Source organism: Monopterus albus, unplaced genomic scaffold, assembly GCF_001952655.1.
Source record: "Monopterus albus unplaced genomic scaffold, M_albus_1.0 scaffold92.1, whole genome shotgun sequence".
NCBI lineage: Eukaryota > Metazoa > Chordata > Actinopteri > Synbranchiformes > Synbranchidae > Monopterus > Monopterus albus.
The window spans coordinates 22,440-48,784 of NW_018127972.1; the positions used below are offsets into that span (position 1 = coordinate 22,440).

General features: G+C 40.2%; 1 protein-coding gene across 1 annotated transcript; it reads left to right on the forward strand.

Moving 5' to 3' along the window:
* Nucleotides 1-4,359: 4,359 nt before the first annotated feature.
* LOC109964793 (TANK-binding kinase 1-binding protein 1-like) lies at nucleotides 4,360-25,317 on the forward strand. The gene is made up of 13 exons (XM_020608354.1): nucleotides 4,360-4,443; nucleotides 13,338-13,578; nucleotides 13,687-13,818; nucleotides 16,262-16,366; nucleotides 16,451-16,601; nucleotides 17,536-17,642; nucleotides 18,355-18,422; nucleotides 18,518-18,621; nucleotides 19,080-19,276; nucleotides 19,745-20,026; nucleotides 20,290-20,370; nucleotides 20,462-20,677; nucleotides 21,148-25,317. The coding sequence occupies exons 2-13, from the start codon at nucleotides 13,345-13,347 to the stop codon at nucleotides 21,274-21,276; spliced, it is 1,806 nt and encodes a 601-aa protein (XP_020464010.1). The 5' UTR covers nucleotides 4,360-4,443; nucleotides 13,338-13,344; the 3' UTR covers nucleotides 21,277-25,317.
* The last annotated feature ends 1,028 nt before the right edge of the window (nucleotides 25,318-26,345 follow it).

Sequence of the window (26,345 nt, forward strand, 5' to 3'; positions counted from 1 at the left end):
TGTATTTCCATAAGTGGGGTAAAACTATGGAATATTTTAAGTGTGGACATAAAAAACAGTAAGAGAATTGATGAGTTTAAACATAAATATAAAGGTATGAGTCAATCAAGATATATGCAAAAACAGGTTTAATGATTAATCAGGTGTAACATTGTGGTGTGGTGTAAGAATGTTAACACTATGTAATAATTCTACTTGTGTGATGTAGAAGATAATTATCAAAGTATGTAATTATGTAAGAATGGTAACAATCTGTAATAATTTTTTAGTATATCACTAGCGTGGTGTAGAACAAAATTATCTATGTAGTAATACTGCTTGCAAACCAATGATGGTAAGATGATGTTATGGGGTAGGACTAGATAAGTCTAACTTCTTCCTACTCTGTTCAAGCATGTACTAGGTATAAGCAAATTGATAATGCATTTGTGGATATGTGTGAAATTATGTGTGTTGACATATTGACTGTCTTTACATGTTTGAAAAAAAAATACTAATGTGGAGACAATAGCCCTCTTATGATTGATTGTTTCAGGATAATTGATTAGCCTATTGATTAGAATGTTATGGCTAATGTTACCTTTGGTCTAATGTTTGTCTGTTGCATTAAAAATGAATGATACAGAGCTGGTAGCCTAAACTGCTGAGTTTTACATGTACATTGCATTGTGTTTTCACTTACTTGCAAATCTTGAGGTAACTGTCATTTCTTCTTCTTCTCTATGATTTTTATTGGTGACTGGCAAACAACAAACTGATGTATTATAGCCACCAGCTGGTGACATGTGGGTACTTCTAACAATATGATGTAACCACCCTGAAAATGACCAATCAGAAGGGGCCGGGGGGGGGGTCCCCACATTCCTCTGCCCCCAAAGGGTCAAAAGTATGATGACTCGTGCAAGCAGAATGTTATGTTAATGTTATGGCTGATCAGCGTATGTCTTGGTCTAGTTAAGCAGGAAAAATGTTGAATTCCCCTTTAAATGTTTAAAGCATTGAAAACTTTCCTGAACCCTCCAGTGAAAGGATACTATGGATGGTTTGTGGCATGTGTGTGTGCAGAGAGAATGGAATGCAGTTTCATTTCAAGGCTGTATCAACTCTGCTTCTTCTTTATAATTCCTCATCTTCACCATATTCAGTGATAAGTGATACCATAGAAAATCTGCAGCACTCTGTTAATGTTTGTACTGTCAGCACATAGCGTGCCCATCTCGCAGTGTGATTTATGTAATTCAATTTTTTGGCACATTCAGATCTAGCATACTGAGTACATTTTGGCTCTCAAGTGTTTCACTCCCTCAGTTAAACAATGGATTGTACAGTGCTCCAGTGGGTCAGCATCATAGAATGCACAGAAGCTGACAATTAAGTGAGAGATGGGTGGGAAAAAACTGGGACTAGCCTTTTGGTCAGGACACTAAAAGACAATAATCGTTGGCTGGTATAAAACAAGCATTTTTGTTTCCACTGCCCCACATCTGCTTTGGGCATTATGAGGCTACCCGAGACACCACACGGGAGGTTTATGCCATGGATCATCACATCGGCAGGAGTCACTACCACAGCATCAAATACAAAATCCTGAAGCTCCAACCATTTGAACCAAAAACAACGTAGCTTTAATGTCATGATCCTGAACTCTTTCCAGTGTTAGTCTGTTGTTGTGACATCTTCCGCTGTGGCCATGTCCCTCTGGTTCTCTTGTCAGGAGTAATGCAGGAGTACAGGATCCTGGGGCTACTGCTATAAGCCCATCCATCCTTTGTAATACCACAGTGACACATGTGTATGTATTTTCAAGCACATTCTCTATTGAGTTCCACAAGGGTTGTACCTTGGCACTGACTGTTTCTTTCATGAATAGAATTGATTCAGCAAAAGGACAGAGGATGTCAGGTTTGGTAACATCTGGACAGAATTGTTGCTTTTTGCAGGTCATGCAGTTCAGTTGGTTTCATCAGACTACAACCTCCAGCACATGCTGGGATATTTTTGCAGCCAACTGTGAGCTGGTCTAGTCCACTGCTTACATAATACAGTGAAGAGCAACAGATTGACTAGAGTACCGACAGACATGTCTTTGTTGTATCAGAGTGTTGAAAGGAGGGAGCTGAGTTGTCTAGGCCTTACCAACTGTCAAACTTTGGGTGACAGATTAAAAAAAAAGATTACTGAGTGCTCAACCTGAGGCAGTCTGTCAGTCTGAAATGAAAATGTTTCTGCATCACAACAGTTTTGTGTGTGTCCATAGCTGAAAACCAACAAGTGTGAAAATGTCAACAACGAGCTGATCATGGAACCTGGACTAAAGTTCATCATGAGACAAACACATGATGTATGAGAGGCCGTTTAGGACACAATTCATACTTTCTCACATATATTCTCTAATATGTTTGTTTATTTTCTTTGATATCAGTGAACAGAGCATTGTGGGATTTACTAACACAAGCCTAATCATACCGTTGTTTTCTCCCAATTTGAGAAAAAGTATCCACTTTTCATCAAACACTTGCATAAACTGAGCAGGTTATGGACAAGAAGTGCTTAGCACAGAGACTGGAAGCAGAGGAAAACTGCTGGTCTAGGCCTGTCAGATTGACTGACAGCAATGACACACCGACTAATTTCAACATGCAAGGCTTTTTTTATGCTCTTTAATCAAAATGTTATGTAACAGTGACTACATGTCTGGGCTCGTTGGTGTAGGGGTAAGATTCTCCCTTTGGGTGCAAGAAATCCTGGAAGAGCACCTGCTGGAAACAGGCCCATATTCTGAGGCCTAACTGTGACTGCAGGCTAACAAAGCAAAGGGAACTTGTGGCTTTATAGTAGTCATGCTCCAAATAACATAAGTGAGAACATGTTTTTAGAGGCAGAGTCACAGTTAAAGGGTTCTTTCATTTGCAACAGGGTTTCTGTCCTGATATTAAGGATACACACTCACCATCACATACAATACTTTCCATATAACCATTCTATGCCTGCTGAGTTCCCAGTGAGCATGTGTGACAGTGTGTGTTTCTTGGTGATAAGCAGATGTGATGTTTTACTATTTATACAGCTACACAAACACAACTCAAACATGACAGGTGGGTCATTGAAGTAGTTGGAGATTTGGAGACTGATAGGCAGTAACAGAGACAAACATATTCATTTTAATGAAGGGACTATGACCCTAAGATGGAGAACAATGGTGCAGTGGATATCATTGCCACAAAAAGATTTTGGGGTGGAACCTAGTGGGTGACAGGAGCCTTTCTGTGTGGAATTTGCAGGCTCTCCCTGTGCCTGTGTGGGTTTTCCCACTCCAGCTTCCTCCTGCAGTCCAGAGACATGTAGATTAGGTTAACTGGTGACTCTAAGTTGCTGATAAATTGACAACCTTATACATAATATCAAATCTCACCTTACACAATGCAGTGGTGTACTCGCGTATATGATCACACCTCTAGTACTGACAGATTTAAATCACAAAAAACTTTAAAAATTCAAATTAAATTTTTTTTTTTAAGAAAAAGGAAGAGTGTGTTATTAAGGGCTCTTTTATGGGCCCCCTGGTGAGTGTGGGTCTTGGGTCATTCACTGCGACTCCTTGCATCTGACGGTACATGCCTGGGACTAAGATGCAAAGAAAAGATACAAGTGAGGGAAATGTGTATGTGTGTAAGAGATTTAGGATTCACCCAGCATATCACAGAAGGTCGAGGTTTCAGGATATATGAGAAATGGGAATTTATTTATTTAAGTGGTTGATGTGGACAATCCCAAAACAGGGCCCAAAGTCTGAAATGAAAAAACATCATCTGAAATAGAAAAAGTAAGGTCTGACATAGAAAACATTTTAGTTGAAAACTATTATAGAACTGGGGGAAAAAAATTAATTGACAGAAGAAATTCATATAAAATTTTTAAAATGTGTTTACTCTAATGCATCTAAAAATTCATTAAAATTGCATTTTAATTGAAAAATCTCAGTTACATTATCTTTGTTTTCACAGGTTTCAAGATCAATACCTCCGCTTTCAGTTTCAAGTTTTGGCTTTTTAATAATATGTGTTTTTAAATTAACAAAGAATTTGGCCCAAATTTTGTTTTATAATTTCCCCTAACCAAAATCTGCAAATCATTTTGGATCATTCTTTTTTAAACTACAGAAAAATGTAGCCATTTATTTGAAACAGGTATCTTAGCATGTGCGAAACATGTTCCTCTGAGCCTTCTGTGGAACCAGTAGGATATTAAAAAGACCCAAAGTGAGTCGTTGTTCCTCTGATGAAAATGAGCTTCACCCTCCCCTGCTCGGTCATTGTCGAAAGAGGGGAGGGAGAGGGCGCGCACACACACACGGCAGCATCCACTGCTGATGTCAGACCCCAGTCATGTCGACCCTGCTCAGCACCGTCATCTTCATGACTTTTCTACGACGGAAGTAGAGACGTAAGTAAACCAGCTTCATCATGGTTATGTGTCCCTTTGACTAACTTCTGATTGTGTGTTTGTCGCTGATATCTGTCTGTATCTATTACTCCTATCGAAAGCCTAGTTTACCGGAGAAAATAACATTTCGGTGTTTCACGGCGGGTCAAGCTGGAATGTTTTGGTTGCGCAGCGGCGGATGCTGTCGGGGAAAACGCTCAGCAGTGACGCTAATGGATATTAGAATGAGACCAGACAAATAGCACCTACAGGAACATTATGAGAATGTAACAAGAATGTAAAAACAGACAAATAATGCTCCAGTTCCTTAAGGCTGAAGGAAACTCTCTTCGCACAGATGCGCAAATCAGCGCAAGGGGAATATTATAGAAAGATTAAGGTGCAAATTGCGGCACTGTTTCAATGTCTTTATAAGCATCTTAGGTCCTGACTGTAACATACAGATGGAGAACATTTCACTGAGTAGCAAGGCTCTAGGAAAGCTGATAAAGAGCATGGAGGCGCGTGTTGCGTTGAGGTATTGTCGGGTTTATGGAACACATCTAATACAGGGGCCAGTGTTCACTGAGGATGGGAGGATGGGTGGCGGGGAAGGAAATTGGACCCCCTCATTTATCAAAATCCTAAAATCAGACTTTTTTCTGCCTAGGTTTTTCTCTCAGGCAGAAATTACTCACATTTAGTAAGGGATAATATTTTTACTGAATGTTAAAACCACCCAGGAATTGTAGTAACGTGATTAAGTGTCTGATTTTCTGAATAATAAATAGCCAGGGAATTCACACAGTATAGGTCTTTTAGCCTAATGACACGGTCCTGAATCCATCCAATACCCTGTCTGTATGTTCTAACCATCTGGACAAAAAAGTTTCTTACTGCTGCGTCATACCCGTCTTCAAATCATATGTGCTGCTTTGTATCCATGAACACCATGGTCTTGACTTTGTATGTCTATTTCTTTACTCTGGATTGATGTGATCGGTGCATAAAGCAACAATACATAACTTGGCAGTTTGTCTCCCCCTATAGTTGCTGAGTGTAACTGGGTTGTACCCAACTGTTGTAAATACTAGTTGCATCAAATACAGCTTAAATACAGAAGCTGTTACTGAACAGAGGAAGAGAACGTCAGAAGCCAAGGAATAGTAAAGTAATATTACAGGATTTTATACAAACATGACTCTGCATAGGCTTATTTATTATGACATGGAAGACAAACACTGAAGATGAATTTATTTATTTGGGAGACTGAGGTAGATGAGTTTTTATATCTGGAAAAAAATCTCCATGAGACAGGAGATGACATTGCCAGGGTTACAGCCTACATTGAAGTATTTCATAAATAACATTAGCAGAGATGTACACTCTGCTGTGGTGGTGTTTTTGTGTTAGTAAATAATGTCAGGACAGTAGCTATTAACAGTTAGTAATTCTGACAGGGTTAGTTTTATCTCTTGCCATTGAGTGAAAGCCATCTGGTCTCTTGTTCTTTTTCTCTTCTTCCTGGCTGTGTCTGGGCTCTGGCGATCTCTACTACATACTGCCATGTGTGTGCTTTAGTCCTCGTGCACAGCTTGTCCCCAATCACAGTAGGTGATTGTAGTAAGTTAGTAAGTCTGAACTTTTATGCCCAAACTCCTGAGGACAGGACGATACAGTACTCTGTGTGCAACTGCAGCACCAGCATCCTTTCTGACTCTGCTCTGAATGAGAAGTAGCTGCCTGCTAAGGAGAGTTAGTCTCATCTACTAGCAGGTCCTCACAGCTCCGAAGACATTAGAGCAAATTTCCAACAGTGAAAATGCAGCTGTGGTGTGCAGCTGGAACAGCGGCATCCTTGGCAACAGACTGCTGTGGTCTGAACAAGCTGCAGCTGCCTGCTAATAGAACTAGCTTGGTCCGATAAGGAGTGGCCTGCTCACATCTCCGAAAACGTCGGAACAAATTCTGAATTTGCATTACTTGGATAAACTAACCACATAGTCACAGTCTAAGTGGTCACTTCCCTGTGTGAAACAAATATCAAAACTCAATAAAGGCCCAGGGATTTGTTTCTGCATGTGTAAAAGAATCATAGACTACCGAGCTAGCAGAAGGGTCTAATGGTGTAAAGCAAAATGCAGTTCTCACAAGAAGTGTCAGGGACACTTTCCCAAAGTTAAATAGTCCAGTAACAGGTGATTTGGGCATGTGATGGCAATAGCAGAGCTGCCATTCACTTTATTAGATGTCAGTCTACCATCAAAATGATTTTGAAGCTCTTATTTTAACGTAAACAAATTACATATTGTTACTTTAATGTTTCATATCTGTGGTCCAAGCTCATGATATAAACCAGACCTGATGTAGCCTCATCTTATTAGCACTTAGTGGGTGAGGCAGAAGGCTCACCACCTGCAGGATGAATTGTAGAGGCCAAGTACAAAATCCTAGTTTGGACACACCTCTAGGTTGTTGACCTAGATCATTACTGCTATACTTATGAACTAAGTATGTAATGAAACACATTACACAGTAACAGACTGAATCAGATACAGTTTTAATCACGAAGAGCATTAGTTTGAACACATGGACAGCAGAATCCAAATGTGTTTTCTTTATCTCCATCTGCTTTGTCCCTCCTGCCTCCTGCACACATTAGTATTTTGTGTGATTTGCTGGGAGTCAGATGTATAACTATGTGCAGTGACCTCCTGCCCATGCTACTCATGCATTTGTGGATGGGGACACATGAGCACACACACACACACAAACAGAAACACAGGTCGATTAAAACGCTGTCTGTGAGTCACTAGCTTTTCAGACATCCTCAAGCTACTGTGAAAGATGGGATTGACTCAGCTGACCAAGCCATTTCTCAAAGAGTGTGTCTGTGTATAAGCTGTGTGCTGGATGAGGTCACACTGTTTTATTTAAACCAATTCTTAACTGCTCCACAGTTCAGCTGGTGTTACCTCACCAGTGTTTCTAATTGCAGCCTTATTCATAGCTTACTGAGCAGCTCTTTAGGTGGAGAACTGAGTCTGTTTCTGACACCTGACTGTTGCATCACTGATCAAGCTGAATGAATGAAATTTTTTCTTTTACTTTAGTTTTATTTTCAAAGGATGAACATATTCTCTACTGTTAAGATAATAGTTTAACCACCAACAGGCTATTAGTAAAACCACTATACACTGACCTAGCAGCCCTACTATGAGGGTTTATCAGCTCCAGGCCTAAAAACTAGAACCACAATCAACTCCTTAAACATACAGTATCTCAGGAATTGATTTGTCTTCATTTCACCATAGGTAAGACACAAACGCATTTTTTCTCCAAGATGTCAGACAGATCTTAAGTTAATTTCATTTAGGCAGTAATATTCAGCTATCTGATCCATTTGGGCTGTTCCCAACCTAAATGTCACCTTTTTCAAATGGTCATACTTTATAAAAGTACAACCAGGCATTACCAGGTACAGTACAGCCAGTTGACTGCTTTTTTAATCAATAACTGAAACTGACAATACATTTTAGTCTCACCTGTCCTTTCTCTTCACTACACTTTCCTCTCCATCTGAAAAATTTAAACTAGCAAGAGGCAGGTGGTCTGCTCAGTCATTCTCCTATACAGAAGCTGGATAAAGTCCAGCAGGGCCAAGAGTAGCAGAGCAGCTGGCTGTAATAGTAGTACAGTTTGATACAGAAGGAAGACGGATACAAAGGGGTCTAAAGAGTATTCTGTAAGTTGGTATTAGTGTGTGCATGCGTGGGACGAGAAGGCAGAGGATGACCTTCAACCTACAAAGTGTGTACCCAAGGCCTGACTACAAATAGTGTATATAACATACAGTTAAAGAAAAAAGACCTAAATGAAGACCAAAATTCTCAGAGTGATGTAGTTTGGGTCCATCAGGATCAACACATCAACACATTTAATGAACTTACAGGAACCAGGAACAATACCAGCAGCAACAACATCAGGAAATTGTCTCAGTATGATCAATAATATAAATATAAATCTCTTTATTTATCTAACTAGATAGATATTTTTTCAGTCCATACATATATCACTATATTTTGAAGGATTTGCACTGCAGAATAAATAGTCTGTGTCCTTACACTAAATATGTGTGTGTGTGTGTGTGTGTGTGTTACATAGAAAATGTCACATGATTACAGTACTAGGGCAGGAAGTTATTCTGCTGACCTCATTTCTATTTCCTCCCTACTTTTTTTCCTTTTCTCTCTTTCTCTCCAGATTGTTCTGTCATCCACAGCTATTCCGTCTCCATCTCATCATTCTGTCTCTGTAACCCTCATTTTAGGTCTTCATCTCCCTTTGTATGTGTGCATCAGCTATGCTCACAGATATGGTGCCTTTTCCACATTTCTCTTCGCATTGCTCTTATCAGGACAGAGTAGCCTTCTTTCTTTTTCTTATCACTTTAATTCAGTTAATTTCATCTCGCCCTTTGTTACTGTAAAAGTAACAGTCTTGATGTGATGTGATTTTTTTTTCTTACAAAGAATTTGTCCTGGTGGTGATGTTGGTGTTGGATTAGAAACTTAAATACTGCGCCATTGTCCAGTTGCAATTTCAACAACAAAAACCTGAGTTCAGAACTTTTTTTGCACAATATCAGTTACACCTGCAGAGCAGGGTGGCACTGTGATGCAGTGGTTAGCACTGTCATCTCACAGCAAGAAGGTTCTGGGTTCAAACTTTCCGGTGGACCAGGGCCTTTCTGTTTAAAGTTTTCACATTCTGCCTAGCAGGTTTTCTCCAGGTACTCCGGCTTCCTCCCAAAGTCTGTTGTATGAGTGGTGACTCTATACTATTTAATTTTTTTCATTTTTTTTATCTCAATTCTGTAGTTTCAGTAGCTAGATTCTTCTTTATTTATATTTTATTGTGCTGAATTGTTTTCTCTGGCTTCATTTATGTAAAGCACCTCTGTTTTTTAAAGGCTTTTCATTATGATTAATGTTGTTTTTTTATTATTATTGCAGAGGAATGTGGTTGCAATTGTGAAACCTTTATAATAGTTATTGCCAAATCAAGAAAATTTGGCAAGCAATTATAGGAAAACAGTGCAAAATACATTTAGTTTATTATTTATTTATCTTAATTTTTAGACTGATCCAGATACTTTGGTATTTAGTGAGCACTAGACAAAAAGTTTTCAGGAGTGATGAAAAAAATGTTTGGAAGGAATCCAAATCAGTGTAACTTCTTTCATTAACATAACGCAACAATTGCCATTGATTTAACTGATCACAAGATGACACGTACGTGCCAGTACTTGGAGCCTTACCATGACGATCCAAATAATAACTTCCGTGCACAAATGAGTAATTTGTGCTCTCATGTTGTTTTTATACAGCTGTAATGGTATTTTGTTTCAATGGCTACTATTAACTGCTATATGTCATTATACATGTATATTTTTTCTTTATAAAGCTATTGCTATCTATTGTATATCTGTACACATGTACTACTGTGTAGCCTTCAGCAGTGCAAAATAATCAGTAAACCGGACATAACATAAAGGTTTCAGTAAGGTTAAAACAAAGTACCACACTGTCTAAGAATCCATTCTGCCAATTTGTACTACTAAGATGCACTAAAGTCCCAAAATTGTTGGAGTTTTGAGGCAGTGGGATGCAACCAGGAGGAGAACTTGAAGGCAGGCCCCTGACCTCCTCTTTGAGTGTGGCCATTCAGGAATAAATATAAACTTACTTTGACTCTATAGTAGTTTCTTTGAAGCACTGGGAGGATTTAAGCTACATGATCCACTTTGGTTTAATACAGTGGTATCTTGATTTTTGGACACAGATACTGTAGGTGGATATGCTTTGAATTTTGCCAGTTAAATAGATCTGTTGATATATCCTGTTTATTTTTATACACAATAATTGATTCAAAGGTACAAATTAAGTAAATAGAGAGAGCAAAACAGTCCATTTAAAAGGGTATCCCAGGAATTAATTTTGGCCTACCATAAAGTCAGGAACTCATAAAACAGATTAAAAATAATGGCCAAAGCCAAAACAGGGCAGAGCATTTAATTGCATTTACTTTAACAGACTAGATGCAGCAATGATGTATTACTGCTCTCCTCAGTTTGAATGTCACCTTGGATATACTGTCCCATCCAGCTTATATCCATTGTTGGTACAGTCCAGTGGCATGAAGGAAATGAGAACGGGGTCCCCCAGTTCTGTTAATCACTCATATATAATCCATGACTTTGCTCCACATAATTAGCATACAAAAACTAGCACACATGCTTTACAGTCTCTAACTGTCCACACTCACATTTACCATCAGGATGTTATCAGAGCCAGCCCACTTCTCAGTCCCAACCTCAACCTCATCAGCTTTACTTTATCTATGCTTTGTTCTCCAAATGATGTGACGGTCTTATGCAGCGATGGCTGTACTGATGGGAAAACCCTGCTCTTGTGGTCATTATCGTGTGTTTCTTGTCACATTTGAGAAATTCCATTTTAGAAAACTGACAGTCCAGCTACTTTAGAAGTTGACAATTTTACAGTTTTGTCAGCTACTTCATTCCCCTGTATTCCCCAATTTGATGTACTCAGTAAAGTGCCTGCCTTCCCCTTAATTTAGTATTTATTTGATGTTTTTGAATAAAAATGATAGATTACAAATACACAGTTAAATACAGATGGTTGCCTTGCACAGTTCACTGTTCCTGTGCCATCACTGCACTGACTATGATGGGGAGGAAATCCACTGGGTTTTGTGTTTGATTGCAGGGGGTTGTGGGTAATGTGGACCGTTTTCCCATCAATAAATTAAACAACCACATTATAAAGACGTATGGCCCAGCTCTAATCTGCCCTTGGCTGGCACTGTGTGTACATTCTATCAAAAAAATTAAGTCAATAGAGCTGAGTGAATCGAGTTGAAAACTCAGAGGAAGAGACAGAATAAGAGCCAGATAGTTAGACAATAGACACAAGCAGTGTGTGGGCTGAAGATGTGTGTGGCAGACAGAGTGTGTGGGCTGTAGAGTGGGAGTTATCTGCCGAGTGATGCTTTGACCTTCCTCGTTTACTGTTGCCACTGCCTTTAGGCTCTGCACAACACACACTGTACATGGGAGTAATAGTGTGCTGGGGGTGGACGCTAGAGAAGGAAAGGGAAATGCTTCAGTTGAAATGAACTATGCCACTTTTACTATTTTATTTTATTGTACAATTCTATGTTTTTGCCCACATTTGAGCCACTGGCCTCAGAACTGCAGTTGGCCCTGTGATAGCCTGCTGCTGTGAAACAACAAGTATTTTTAAAATGCACAGGGCAGCAAGATTAGGTATAAATTCACCCACATGTTCCATGTCATTGCCTGTGGCTAATGTCTGCCACACCAGCCAGCCAAGAACACTCAAGAGTTGAGTAAAACAACTTAGGAATTATCTGTAGTGACATCAGTCATAACCTGGATCCATCCATCCACTGAACAAAACTGCCTTCAACCGTCCATCAATCGCCCAGTATCAAAGTAACATAGTGTTACTGTGATTAATGATCAATTTTTATTGATTGTGTACAATGTACACTTTAATCGGCCTTCTCACATGACCTGAATGAGCATCTTTTCTCCTCACACTGAATGTTCAAACAGAACCCCCGAACAGGTGTGTTCATTAACAATGCCAGTAAAGTTCTATTCAAACAAGATTTCAACAAAAAAGTAAAGCAGTTACTTTTAGTCATTTTACTGTGTATAGCTGAGGAGCAGCTGTGATCAGCTGCCAGCATTTCTCCCATTGCTGTGGGCCATGATATTGTTTTGATGAAACGTTGTACAGTGTGTTGTTGTCAGAGCTCAGTTAGCCTTGTCTCAACATCTAAACTCTTTGAGATGACTCCGTAACCCTTTCTAGTTTTATGTAAATTAACAGTTCTTAATCCTACATTTTTGGAGATATTTTTATTGCAAGACACGGTTCACATCAGCAGATGCTTCTTGTGAACAGCAAACTCAAAATGGGTGTCAGAGCAGCTCTAACCCACACATCCAGTCTGGTTTTATTGACTAGGTTCCAGGGTTGTTGCTTTTGTTGAAGTCATTAGTCTAGAGGTTCACATACTTTTTACAACATACACTAGGAGTGTTTAAATGATGTATTCAGTATGGCTAAACATAATACAGTGTTATCAGTTAAAATAGAATGTGTTTGTTCATGACTGTATTTTGGATGATTGCATTTCCAAAATGTTGTATGTGAAATTGTTTCAAAACCACATATACAAATTATTCATGCTTATTTTACATGTCTTAAAGCATTTCTGCAAGGGGGCTTTAAAATGCATTGAGAAAATACTACTACTCTATACTGTATACAGTATGTTGTCAGCAAATCCGGTCTGTCATTATATCTTCCAGTCAAACTGGGGGCCCAAAGCTCTTGCAAATAGCCAGGATTGTACAATGATGCTTCACAAAACATTGAACTATAAAACCTATCTTACTGACCCTAAGTTTTGCTTTTATAGTTTTGTATTGATCTCTCCTTTTTGTGGTGTAGAATCAGTGATACTGTGTAACCATGGAAACGGTCGCTGAGAGGCAGTGGGCAGGGAAGAGAGGAAGTACTTCACAACAGCAGATGGGAAACACCAAACCTTTGGCTAGCAGGCATTGTGTGCTCTTGGCTGCAGTCTGAAAACACACACACTTAGGCTGTCACCTCTGCCAGGGCATGGGGCTTGGCAGACCTATTGCCATTAGTGCCCCCACTATGTGAGGTGAAGAGTGCAAAATGACTTACTGAACTAGCATGGCTATTTGCCTTTCTGTCTGTCTGCCCAAAGTCCAGTCCATGTTTTCTACATTTCCCAGAACCAACTAGAACTTAATCTCCTTTCTACAGGTAACTGATGATGGATCTATTTGGCAGAGGAGAGCTGGGGCTACTAGGAGGAGGAGAAGGGCTGAGAGATGATGTGGGTGTACCAGGAATCAGCTGGTCATCCAGTCGACTGCCCGATGACATGTACCCTGCATCAAGGTTGGCCCTGGCTGCTGCCTATCATGATATCAAGACCAGGCTGGCCAGTCTGGAGCGGGAGAACAGCAGCATAAAGAGGAAACTCAAAAATTACGAGGTCAAGGTGGAGAGCAGCACTCACAGAACACACAATGTACAATAGCATAGAACTGAGATTTTAATAAAGGTGTGAATGCATTATTTTCTGGAATGTCTATCTCCTCTCCACCAGTTTCCCATGATCAGTGAATTTGGAGAAGAGAGGATACTATGCTGTTCCTGTGAGCCCATCATGAAGGATACAAGTGTGATCCAGTCGGAGACCACCAACCTACAACAGAGGATCAACTCTCTTACTCAGGAGGTAGATACAGTGTTGGGAAGGTTACGTTTGAAATGTAATAAGTTACAGATTACTAGTCGCTCTGCTAAAAATGTACTTCAAAGTAACGTAACTTATTACATTTTTTGACTTCTGTAACAAGTGTTTTAAACTGGGAAATAAAGCAAAAAAGTCCTAAAAATATACATGAAAACCAGGCTCTGTAAGCCTCACAACAGTACTCAACACTAATTACCGTCAAGCTTTTATTAAATATTCTTCAAAATAACTTGACTTACATAATATATTGCCATAGAAAGGTAGCCTACTGGACAAGCACAGAGCAAAATAGAGAGCTAAATTACATCTTGAACACATAAATAACATGGCTGGGTACTTTAAGGTGAAATACTTTACTGTATGTGAGCAGCTATCCCTGGTAGGGTAGTGGTTAAAGCACAGTGGTGAGAGCGCTGCGCCCCGGGTTTGAATCCAGGTTGTGTCAGGAAGGGCATTCAGTGTGAAACACATGCCAAATGTCAACATGTGAGTTGTCAGTAACGTGACTCGCTGTGGCGACCCCTAAACGGGGAAAAAAGCCGAAAGTGACTATCTTACTTTACTGTATGTGAGTGATTGTGGTTCCACTCCTTCTTCCAGAAGGAAAATGATATTGGCTTTCCAGCAGTGAAAATTAGTATTGTCTCAGCCAATCACCAAGCAAATGGCAAAAGAAACCAACAGCATTCAACCAAAACTATGTGCAACCTACCTGTCTTAACTATGGTCATCTACTAAATCTATAGATAGATGTTTGCCAGTACAGAGTAGGTGAAGTGTGGACTCCCATACTTCAGAGTTCATACTTGTTGAGTTCAACTCAGGAGTCCAGACACTTTTGAGGATTTTTTTGTAATTGGGGAAGCTGCAGTGTTGCTGACTCAGCTCGGCTGCAGTCCTCCTTACAACTGCACGGAGCAGTTCAAGGATGAAAATTTTAACAAGTTTGAGCCTGGCTAAAAATCTCCACTAACACTGCTTCAGATCCACACTAGTCAGTTACCAAAGTTTACTCGATGAAACCGGCAGAGAAAGAACATCTCCAAGTATCTGATTAGCTCAGCTTCCACCAGAAAGTCCTCCATACTTTTTATTCTCACCAACTAAAGCCCAAGAACTGCCCCTGAGATAAAATTGTGATGTGCATTTCCACAGCAGGGCTGAAGCCCAGGGAAGATTAGACAAATTAGTTCACTGATGTAAAACCATGATGGTCAGCAGCAGGGTTGTAAGAATGGTTAACACACACCAGTGGTGGAGGACTGACAGCAGGCAAAGCTGAAATTGGTGCTTTTTTGCAGGTTTATGCTTTTATAACAGATGTTTTTTTTTAACTCGCCAATGTTTTATTGCACATACAGTAACAAGCAAAAGGATTGTTAAGTTCACTTGATGCCATGCTCTCCTGCTGCACACTGTGTGACCTCAGGTCAAACATTAGGAGAATCCACTTTATAAACACTAAAACTATGTTTTCCAATCCACCCATCTCACTCTCTGCTCTTTTTATATAAGCCTAATGAAAAAATGCTCCTTACAAACTGAGAACCCAAGAAACTCAGACAGTTGAATCAGTGAGTCCAAATCATTTTTCACATTGGCACACTCTGATTCTTATTTACATATGCAAGTGAAATATTTGTACCATAGAGCTCTGTATTTGACCATTCAGCGACACTCAGCACTATAGGCCTCACCCCAATAGTTCTTGGACCTTCAGAAAGTACTGTACTACCCCCCAATTAGGTATTTTTTTCAGGGTCAGAACTACACCCCGTTACTGAATTTAGATGAACTGTGCTCCAAAAAAATGTTCCTGTTTCCTGGGGAAACTTCCTTTGGTGTAAAAAGGGCTAATGTGAGTAGATTTGGAACTGGAGCAGTACTTGGACTGATGACGTTTCACAGGTCTGCAAGAACACAAGTATAGGGAAGAATGCAGACTGAGAAAGGCCTTATCTGTTTAATCTTAGCCTAGATTAGCCTACCTAGGTAATCTGCCAACAAACTATATCTTAAACAAGCATAAACTCAAAAAATGTTATGGGGCATGACATAAAGGATAATTTAACTTTATTTCTGGGACCTTATTGTTATAGTTTTGTCATAATTTTTTATTGGTAAATTACCCAACAAAGTAGTTGCTGAGATCTCAGAACACAGTCAGAGGTGGAAAGATCCAGAAAAACAAGCAGTCAGTCAACGCATGTAAACAACAGTTTGGGTAGCTAGTAAATTTAGTGCTCACCTTCAGGTTACTTAAAGCTTGTTTACACTTCTGCTCGTGTTTCCCATTTGACCTTGTGCAAGTGATGTTGATGTATTGGTGTGTCATAATACTGGATGGTCAAAACTATGAATATAAGCCCCAGGTTGTATTCATCAAAGACAAATCTCTGAAATTACTGCTGTTTCTCTGCTTCAGCTCCAGAAGAGTAAGGAGAGAGAGGAAAGGCTGGAGGAAGTCATTCAGGCTTATGAGAAGATTCACCTGGAGAAAAGCAACGTCCAGAGAGATCTAGACAAGATGGTAAACATAGTCATCCACACGCCAGTGTTCCAGTATAGCAATTTGGGTTTCAGTTCAACATGTGTATATGTGTGTGTGCATCAGACGACTCTAGTGGAGCAGCATGTGGAGAGGATCCACAGTCTGGAGTTGGCTCTCAGACAGAGAGAAACTTCCCTTCAGAAACTCAGTGCTCAACTCCGCAGCAAAGATGCACATCACTCTCAACTCAACCCCAGTCTGGATGTACCCAGAGGTGGGCTAAAGCAATAGTAGCAGTAGTCAAAGCAGAGACCCACTCTTATTTGTAGCTGCTATCAGCCATTTATCACAAACTAATATCACTAACACACAAAAGTTAAACAAAATATAGTGTTCAATTAACCATTTGCTCATTTCAACCCCCTACGCATATCAAGCTACAAGTGTCCTTGCAAGGCGCGCAGTTTAAGTGACAAAAATAACAAAGTGTGATTTACCATTAAAATTCTCAGTAATTTTTTAAACAACTGGGCCCTTCATTTCAGACAGAGGTAGCCAAAAGTACCCTCTAATTTCAAGCTGGCAACCACTGATTTTTCCAGCTGTCACTGACAGACTTTATCAGCTGTTGCTAGCTAGCGATTAAGCTGACATAAGATTCATTAGCTGGTTGAAAATGCCATCTCCGGCTTACATTTTAATGTTTCAAGCAGAGTCAGAAACTCTAAAAGGGGATCTTAAATAAGCACTTGGTGGCTATACATGATATTGTGCCAAAAGACAGACTAAAGCTGTGTATCGCAGGCAAACAGTGAACATCTTCAGCAGTGGGTGATCCATGGTTATCTGGTTTTACTTGGTAACAAACTGCCACATACTTATGCAACACAACAAAAGTTATTCATGTTAAAGTTAATAAGATTGAATAAGAGGTGTTCTGTTTGTTTTTATTTATTCTTTGTTCCTCCCATTTTGAAAATATTGCATGAATGCAAAAGGCTTATAAAGAAAATGAATCACTGTAACATAACACTGTTCAGCTACTTTGTTACACACCAGGACAAAGTTACATTTATGCTTAACTGTTCATATTTTCAGACTCTGTTTCACTTTAATGCTACAAGAGAACTGTCTAACAGATGTGCTACCTCAGATAATAAGATGCTGGAATAAAACATGAGCTGACTGAAGCACTTTGGTTTTGTCAGAGGGTCGTGGGCCAACGCTGCAGAGCTCCCGCAGTCTGGATGCTCTGTCAGACCTGAAGCTGCAGCGACTGGAGGGCCAGCTGGCTCATTGGATGTTTATACTTGTGGTACTGTCAGAACTATTATCTCTACTGCAGGCCTCTAGACTGTGTGTCAGCCCTAGAATACCATAGACAGGCTTTGGACACTATCTATCTATCTATCTATCTATCTATATATATATATATATATACAGTATATATAGATATAGATATATATCTATATATATTTGATTTATGGTAAAAAAAAATTCTTAGCTGTAACCTATTTGCTGTACACACTAGTAGTGTCCTGTAGCTGTTTATTGTATGATAATTTTCAAAATATATTCTTTCTAAGATGATCTGTTTTTAGTACCCACTGTAAATTCTGGGACTGAAGTCAGAAAGTACAAAGAGATGGACCATCACACTGTTGTTTATGCTCTTTTTAAGAGATTCACTGACAATAACACAAATACAGAATAAGACTGGCTTTATCCTTTAAGGGTTTGATCTTCCTGCAACATAGCTCACCAGTACTGGAATTATTACTTTGACTTAATACTTCACATTGAATGTTGCAACTCTGCTGACTTGAACATGTTATTGTCCAGATTAGAGTCTTTTTATGTTTTTAGTTCATTTACTACAGTTTAGATATTTTATTTAAATACATTTAAATACATTTTTTTACTTTATTTTAAAAACACTTTTTACATTGCTTTCAATCTCATCTCATGGTAGATGGTTGCTCAGATATAGCCCTGCCCTAACCATGGCTCTGTGTTCCCTCTGTCAGTCACAGGAGGTGGCCACACACTGTGAGCACTGCAACGTAGAATGGATAAAGAAAGCTGGGGATGAACAGTGAGTCTTATTTCAAATAGGAGAATATTTTGAAAGCAGTTATGTATGTATCAGTTTGTTGTTTTATACATATGCCAATCTTTTGTGAGTTACAGGGTGAACCTAGCGTTAGCCTACACTGAGCTAACAGAGGAGCTGGGCCGTGTTCGCAGTCTGGCTGCCAAACAGAGTGACCTTCTACATGTTTCACAGGAGCCTGGTGAGTCGCCTGACAGGACTATTGGTCAGAAGACTTAAAAACTGGTATAGGGATCGATTAACAGTTAGAGATATAGACCCCTATCTTTCACCCAGCGTCAGGTGTACAGTCCCGTGTCAAAGTGTAATTTCCTATGTCGCATCCAACGCAGTGTTCTTTATCTTCCTGATTCCCACACCGTCAAGATACCACATCCACTTTCACCCTGCTGCTTGACTCACTGGATCTGATGACTTCTAACAACCTTATAGAGAAAAACTTCAGTCAGAAATGTAACAAGTCTTTGTCAGGAATCACTGTATATTTGTATACCAGTGCTAATGACCAGTCACTGCTTGCCATGTTTTGAAAGATGTGGAAAGCATGAATTGGCCTTAAGGACAGCTGAAATGAGGGGATGACATGGCAGAATTGTAGTACTGAGATAAAATCTAAATCCATTCTCTCTCTTTCTCTAGCTTCTCCAGTCTCTCGTCCTCCCCCTCCTCCTCAACGTCTCTCCCCAACTTCCCCCCAGCGCCCCTCACTCTCCCCTGACAGGCTTCTCTCCACCCCCTCCTCTCCATCTACAAGTGACAGCCCCACCTCCTATGCTCATCAGCCAACCAGCAGCCGTCTACGAGCCAAGTTCCAGGGTCGCCGTAGTTACTCTGAGGTAAGGCTAAATATTTATTGTGAAACTTTGTGGAGGGATAGGGTGCGGAGCTCAGCCACCCATGAGGAGCTCGGAGTAGAGCCGCTACTCCTCCACGTTGAACGGAACCAGTTGATGTGGCTCGGGCACCTATTTAGGATGCCCCCTGGACGCCTCCCTGGGGAGGTATTCCAGGCATGTCCCTCCGGGAGAAGGCCTCGGGGCAGACCTAGTACATGTTGGAGACACTATGTCTCCTGGCTGGCCTGGGAATGCCTTGGGGTTCCTCCTGAGGAGCTAGAGGAGGTGTGTGGGGAGAGGGAAGTCTGGGAGGCTCTGCTCAGGCTACTAGCCCTGCGACCCGTTCTCGGATAAAGCAGACGGAGATGGATGGATGGAACTTTGTGGCATTTTTGTGCAATTTTCAGTGTACTGTATCTGATTATTGCATAGAGAAGTCACATGACCTTTACCTCCTCTTTTTTCCAGGTGTCTGACCCATCAGCCATCCAGAGGCCTCAAGATCGCCTGATGTGGGACCCAGTATCAACCCTCCCCAAGCCCAGGCCCCTCCTGGGTGAGACGCAGGGTTACGGTCAGTCCAAGTCTCAGCTCCGTACGTCCTTATTGGGCCTGGTCAGACCAGCCTCAGCTCATGGAGCTGGAGAGGAGAGAGGAGGAGGCGGGGGAGGAGAGAGAGGTGGGGGCAGCAGTCTGAGCAGCAGCCCTCATCACTGTGCTCTGGACTTGGGCTTCCCAGTGGCTGCTGAGGTGAGGCAGACCTTTTATTTTCTCTTAGTAAGTCAGTTATCTCTGCATTGTTAAACGTATGCACCGGCATAGTTGCCTATTGCTTCTAGGTAACTGTGGAAATTAATTTTATTTGCTTGATGTCTTCTCATACCTGTAGTTAATCAGCTACCTATCTAGCTTTGCTCCTCCAAGGTTTTCTTTCATTCTCCCCCTTACAGTTTTTAGACTTTAAGGTTTTTCTGAGGAATCATGCAGCTCTCCCCCACCCTCCTCTCATCCAGGTACATCACTTCTGTCACCTTGATGACCCACTTGAGCCCACCCCACTGGTGACACCACCACAGTCTTCTGATGATGAAGAGGTGATGGCGATGATGATGTTTGTGATTCTTCTCGTGACATTAGACCTGGGTTTAATTCTTGTGAACACGTGTGTGTTGTGTACATTTACAGGATGTATGTACATATTTATCTCCGGCTGCCAGCCCACCTCGAACCCTTGGGGCAGCTGGGATTGGCTCATCACAGCCCCTTCACCCCTCATTTCCATCTCCTAGGAAACAGCCACAGCATCCTTCCTTCTCGGCCCCTGAGGGCCCTGCCACCCTCTCCTGCCATCTGCCTCTCTACATGAACACTGAGCATGCTCAGTCATGGCCCTCAATTAATGTGAGTAGAAAACAATCCAGATTATGTAAACCAGTAGTCCTTTTGGGGACTGCAGCGGTGAAAATAGAATAAATGGGGCAAAAGAGGTTACAAAATCCTCATACAACCTAGTAATAATGAGATAAACTGTTTCCCTCCTATCTTTTAATCTTACGGTCATGCTAACTACAGGACTTTTATGGTCAAACAAGAGACCGGAAAAAACTTTTTATCCCTTTTCACCACTGTTCTCCAGCATTAATACTGCTTCCTTTATATGCCAGCTACCAAATATCATGCACATACAGTAGCTCTTTACATCAATGCCCTTTGATAAAATACCACAAACCTAACAGTCACCTATGTTTGAAACACAAAAAGCTATGACTTTTATCAGATAGATGATACCACCAATGGCTTCTGATTAGATTATAGGATTGAAATGTAATTGAAGGATAAGTAGTTTCACATCTGTCTTACTCTGTCTGTAGTTATGGATGGAGCCAGAAGAGAGCGCTGCTCGGAGCTGTCCTTTGTGTCAACTGACCTTCCCGACTGGTTACCCTGATGATGCCCTCATCAAGCACATTGACTCCCACTTGGAGAACAGCAAGATCTAACTTTGTTATCAAGCGTCTTACACCCATTTTCACTGGAGATGGGTGGAGATGGTTGTTTTCTGTTTAGGTTTAATCCAGGGGTGGTTTAGTGACCCTGCATGCGTCACTATGGAACTCACCCAGCACAACTGCATCTTCTGTGGAATCAAACCAGGGACCTTCCAGTTACAAAAGCAAGTCTGTTTTTCTACACTTCAGACTCATGTCTTTATCATTTAATTTCCAGGTTGTAAATTTCTTGTTTTGTTCAAGGACAGGCATGCATTGCCTAATATTTTTCACAACAGTTCCTTTCAAATAGTGTTTTTCCCTTTTCACAACATTTCATTTGTGTACATAGACCTGAGTACTGAGGGAATAGCAGATTATACAGCACAATAGTGCTGCATATCTTGGAAACACTGACACAAAGACAGGAGCTGCTGAAGGCACTGCTAGAAACATCACATATGCTGGTTCAAGAGCAGGCCTGGGGACAGAAGATATGTTGGAAGCATCTGACATATGCAGTGTCAGAAGCGTACACCAAACCACCTGCATGTCACTGCTGTAATGCTGTTGCAGAAGTTTTAAATGAGAATTTTACCTAAGATTCTGAGGTTAAGTTTTAATAACAGTAATTTTAGTAAGTAGCATATACCAGTTTGACAAACTATGAGCACTATGTAGTCTATAAGTCTAATAGCCAGCTCTCAAGTATATGGCACAGAACAATCCATGGTTAAAGGAAATGATACAACAAATACTTCAGGATATTGTTGACAGTAAATGGGGCTGATCTATTGATCTGTGGAGTTCCAAAGCAAACTGTAAATAAATTCAAATATGTGAAAAGTTTCAAAGGTAAAAATGTGATCAAATAAAAGAAAGACTTACAGAAAAAAATCACCTACTGCCATCTTATGGTGTGGAAATGAAAGTGCAACCCACTTTAAAAAGGCAGAAAGCTATGGAAGCCCATATCTCCTACTTGAAACCACATTTTCATCACTGTTACATAATGTGTTAGAATTACAAAATTATTAATTAAAACACATCTTCGAATTCCGCATCATATTTTTTTTATTAGATATCTGACTTACTGCATCATAATTATGAGGAAAAGTCTCTTATCTATGAGCCACTTAGTTATAGAACAGACATTTATTTGGCTCACAAGTATGAGTCTATAATTCATATTTATGAGATTATTTTCAGATACATAATTTTGATCATAATGCATTAATTACAATTAATTAATCAAACTATGACAGTATTTAATAATAAAAACAGTGTTGCTTCAAACAGGATTCCAAGTCAAATTTTCTCATAATTTTGATATGGTTCCATACAGGAACAGTCCTTTACCTAATCAAGTCCTTTTTCACCCATTGATCACGTTTTTACTCTAGAAACATTCCACATTCATGAGTTTGTGCATTTTCTGTTGGTGCGGCTCCACGGTGTTCCTCATAGAACTGAAATTCTGCACCGGCAGTAACACCAGAGAAACTGTCACACTTATCATTTCAGTGCGTCATCACTTACCATTACAATTACACATGGGCTACTGCACTGAGAAGCAGATATTTTGACTGTTAACTGTTAGTAATTTAAGGATGAAAGCCAAACTTATTCAGCAAAAAATGTATTATTTTCATTTGAAAAAAAACTGTTCTGTCAAGGGACAACAGAGACTGTACATATATGGCTCTTGATCAGATGAACGAGAACCCTTCGCTGTGAATGAATACACACTGACTGTTGGGAAATCAAACTGGAGGAACTTTGAATTAGGTTTTTCTTCCATGAAGCTGACACAAAGCTATGGAGTGCACTGCAGTTCCTCAGACATCTCTGTCAAATTAAGTCCTCACCCATTTTCTATTTTAAGATGGGAACACTGGTTCCAGTTTGATTTCTATGTGTCTGTAATGTAGTTAGTGTTCATGCACTTTTGTGGAGGTTAGCAGATGCCTTAGCATGAGCTATTCTACACTGTCACACACACATAGGTCAAATTGCTATCCATACAAAGTCAAAACATTGTAAATTTGACCGATCTTGGTTCACACAAATAATGGAGAAACATAGTGGAACTGAGCCATGTATAATTGTGACTTAATGAAAAAACGGCTGTGATTAGAACAACCCCGTTCGGGACTAAGCGGTATAGATAATGGATGGATGGATGGAAAAAAAGAGGCATTACTTTCATGCTTGTTCTGGAGCTTTCAACCATATTACTTGGCATATAAGATCTTGTGATTCAATGGATGCTAATTCCGTCTGCTGATGAAGACCATGCGATACAGCTGGAAGCTCCAGAAAAAAAAGCTGGCAAGTAACTTTTCAGTTGGGACTGTTGTGGTCGAAAGACTGTTTCCAAGATCCAGAATAAACTTTCATGCTGGTTAAATTTGTTGTGACAGGTGTCTTTGAGGATTTTCAGTGGATGACGACTAGAATAAGATGGCATTTCATAAACTAGAAACTGAGTTGTCTTTATAGAACCAATGCTGCAACTATGCTGGAGAATTCACAAATTTCACTGTGGACAGCCATTGACTACTTTCTACTGACTCCTGAGGGTCTGAGGCTATGGGCATAACAGACAAGGGCCTCAGAAATCCTCATGCCATGCTTTGGAGCCCCTGGCAACCTGATGCTTCCATGGATACTGCTTTAAGCAGGGCCTGTGGTCTGATTTCAGGTGCACCACTAAGGGTTTGGCATTTGTCATAAGGCCCACATTGTAATTGTCTTTTTCCCAAAGACCATCTGGGATTTCTGCTAACTCCTGTGTTGTAAGTATGTACATGTTATCTGTCTGTATATGTGGGAGTCTGAGCAGCCAGCTGCACTGTGCGGTTCACTATAACAGAGGAGGTGAAAGCAGTGCAGTATACATCACCCTGTACATTGTACTATGTTCTGTAGTCCTCAAATGCATATATATGTAGTGGGTGATATGATGACAGATATGCCTTCTGGTGTGGAAATGAGCCCTAGGTGAAAACTACACAGCAGATCTCTCCCTAGTAGGTTAACAGGGCACAGAGTAGAGTAAATAAACGCATGTTTCAGGTTGATATTCCCCAGCTTGCATTTCAACAGTGTTGCAGCCAACAGTGTAACATGTTCTGCCGCTCCATTTGGGTGGAGTTGTTAGAAAACCAACAGATAAAAGAGAAGCTGCTGCACCAGAATCCACTAGGAATGTCACCTCCTGCATACTTCACACACTAATAGACTAATAGAATAGTTTACTCTCTGCCCGCCTGGGTTTTCTTCTCTCCCTAATTTTTTCTTCAACCAGTGTTATCATTTCAGAAAAAAGGAAAAATTAAATGTATCGGCAGCAAAGCATTCTTCATTGCTCAGAGCATGCATGTCTTATCTATGGTTTTAAGCATTTCTTCTTTAACATTTGGTTGCAGTTTATGTTGTGTGTGCATATCATACAAATGCTTATCCTGACCTTGCCTTTTTTCCTTCCCCCTCTGCCTTCTCACCACCTGCTGTATACTTTCCAGTCAGCTTTAAATGCTTAAAATTTTCTTTTCTGTTTCTTTGTTAGACTCCCAAAATAGGCTGCGTCTGATCTCTCTCTCTGCAGGATAATGTTGTTTCATCCAATAACATATGGAGTACTGAGGAGGACACTGGTCAGATCCAGGTCCGGGTTCCAGGTCAGTGATTTTCCCATTATCTCAAGTGTGTGAACTGTAGGGTTTGTCCAGTTCCTTTACTGTGGACCCAGTCGGACTAGACAATTAACCCAAACAGCCTAAGAACACTATGTTGCATCCACCAATTACTGTACAACTACTGTGGTAATATACTTGATTGTAGGTCCCAGACCTATTACCGTGGGCAGTACTGCCATAATGAGATTAGTGCTTATTGGTGCTTGACCAATTCCAGCATGTGTATGGTATTGTCTGATGTTTTTACGTTATGGTTTGGTGACAGGAGCACTGTACAGTCTTTCCGGGAAGACAGCCTCCCAGCCATTGGGAGGAATTGCTACTTTGGCCAATCTCTATCGATCCCCAATGGAGCTGAACGGTTGGCCTATCCCACATCTGACACCATGTTCTGTGGAAATCAATAAAGAGGCTTCAAGTTATCTTTTGTGTGGATTATTAAGCAATCAGACAATAGCATAAGTACAAATACCAGTATCTTGATCGATCGTGAGGTCACCCAGAGAAAAGAGTCAGTGAGTGACAAAAGAAAGAAGTAAAAAGTTGGGCCCAGGCAGTTGGGCTTTGTGTGCAACAGGATATGTGTGTGTGGCAGCTGAGACTGGATGTGTGTGTATGAAGTGTGTGTGTGTGTGTGTGTGTATATATGTGTGTAGAGGCTGAACCTATGTGGAATGGTTAAGCAGTACAACTACATAGACATTTTCATTTCGTAATTTCTTACATTAAAATAAACAACTTAATGTTAATTCCAAACTCACCTTCTTTATTACTCACCATTATTATTTTTATTGATTTTTTTAACCAATTTTATTGATTGGTTGTTGCAGCTCTAAATGTAGGACATGCAGTGGAGTCCATGTCACCTCTTGTTACACATATGAACCTGGCTTCAGCTAATTTCCAAGACAAATTGGTAACAATTTCCAATAATGCAGGTCTCACAAAAGCTTTTACTAGCAACTTCATCCTTTTAGCTCTTTGGTTGATTGTGAAGATTGCTCAAATGGATTATCTACTCGCAAAAACTATTGCAGAGCATCTGGGACAATTATTTAGTTACAATGGCAAGAAAAAGTATGTAAAGACATGAAAGACCAGAATTTTTTGTGTTATTTTAGGCACATTATATTCATCAGTACTCTTGACTTGGATGAAGATCAGATCACATTTTATGACAAATTAATGCAGAAAACCATGAAATTCCAAAAGGTTCATACTTTTTCGTGCCACTGTATGTATGACAAAGTGTGAAACTTGTATAAATGCAGTGACAGATTTTAATCAAATCATTAATAAGGGCTGATCATGACCATAAACAAAATGTCAGTCTGCAAATACAGGCATTAATCACTAATACTTGGTTTATGGATTGGATTT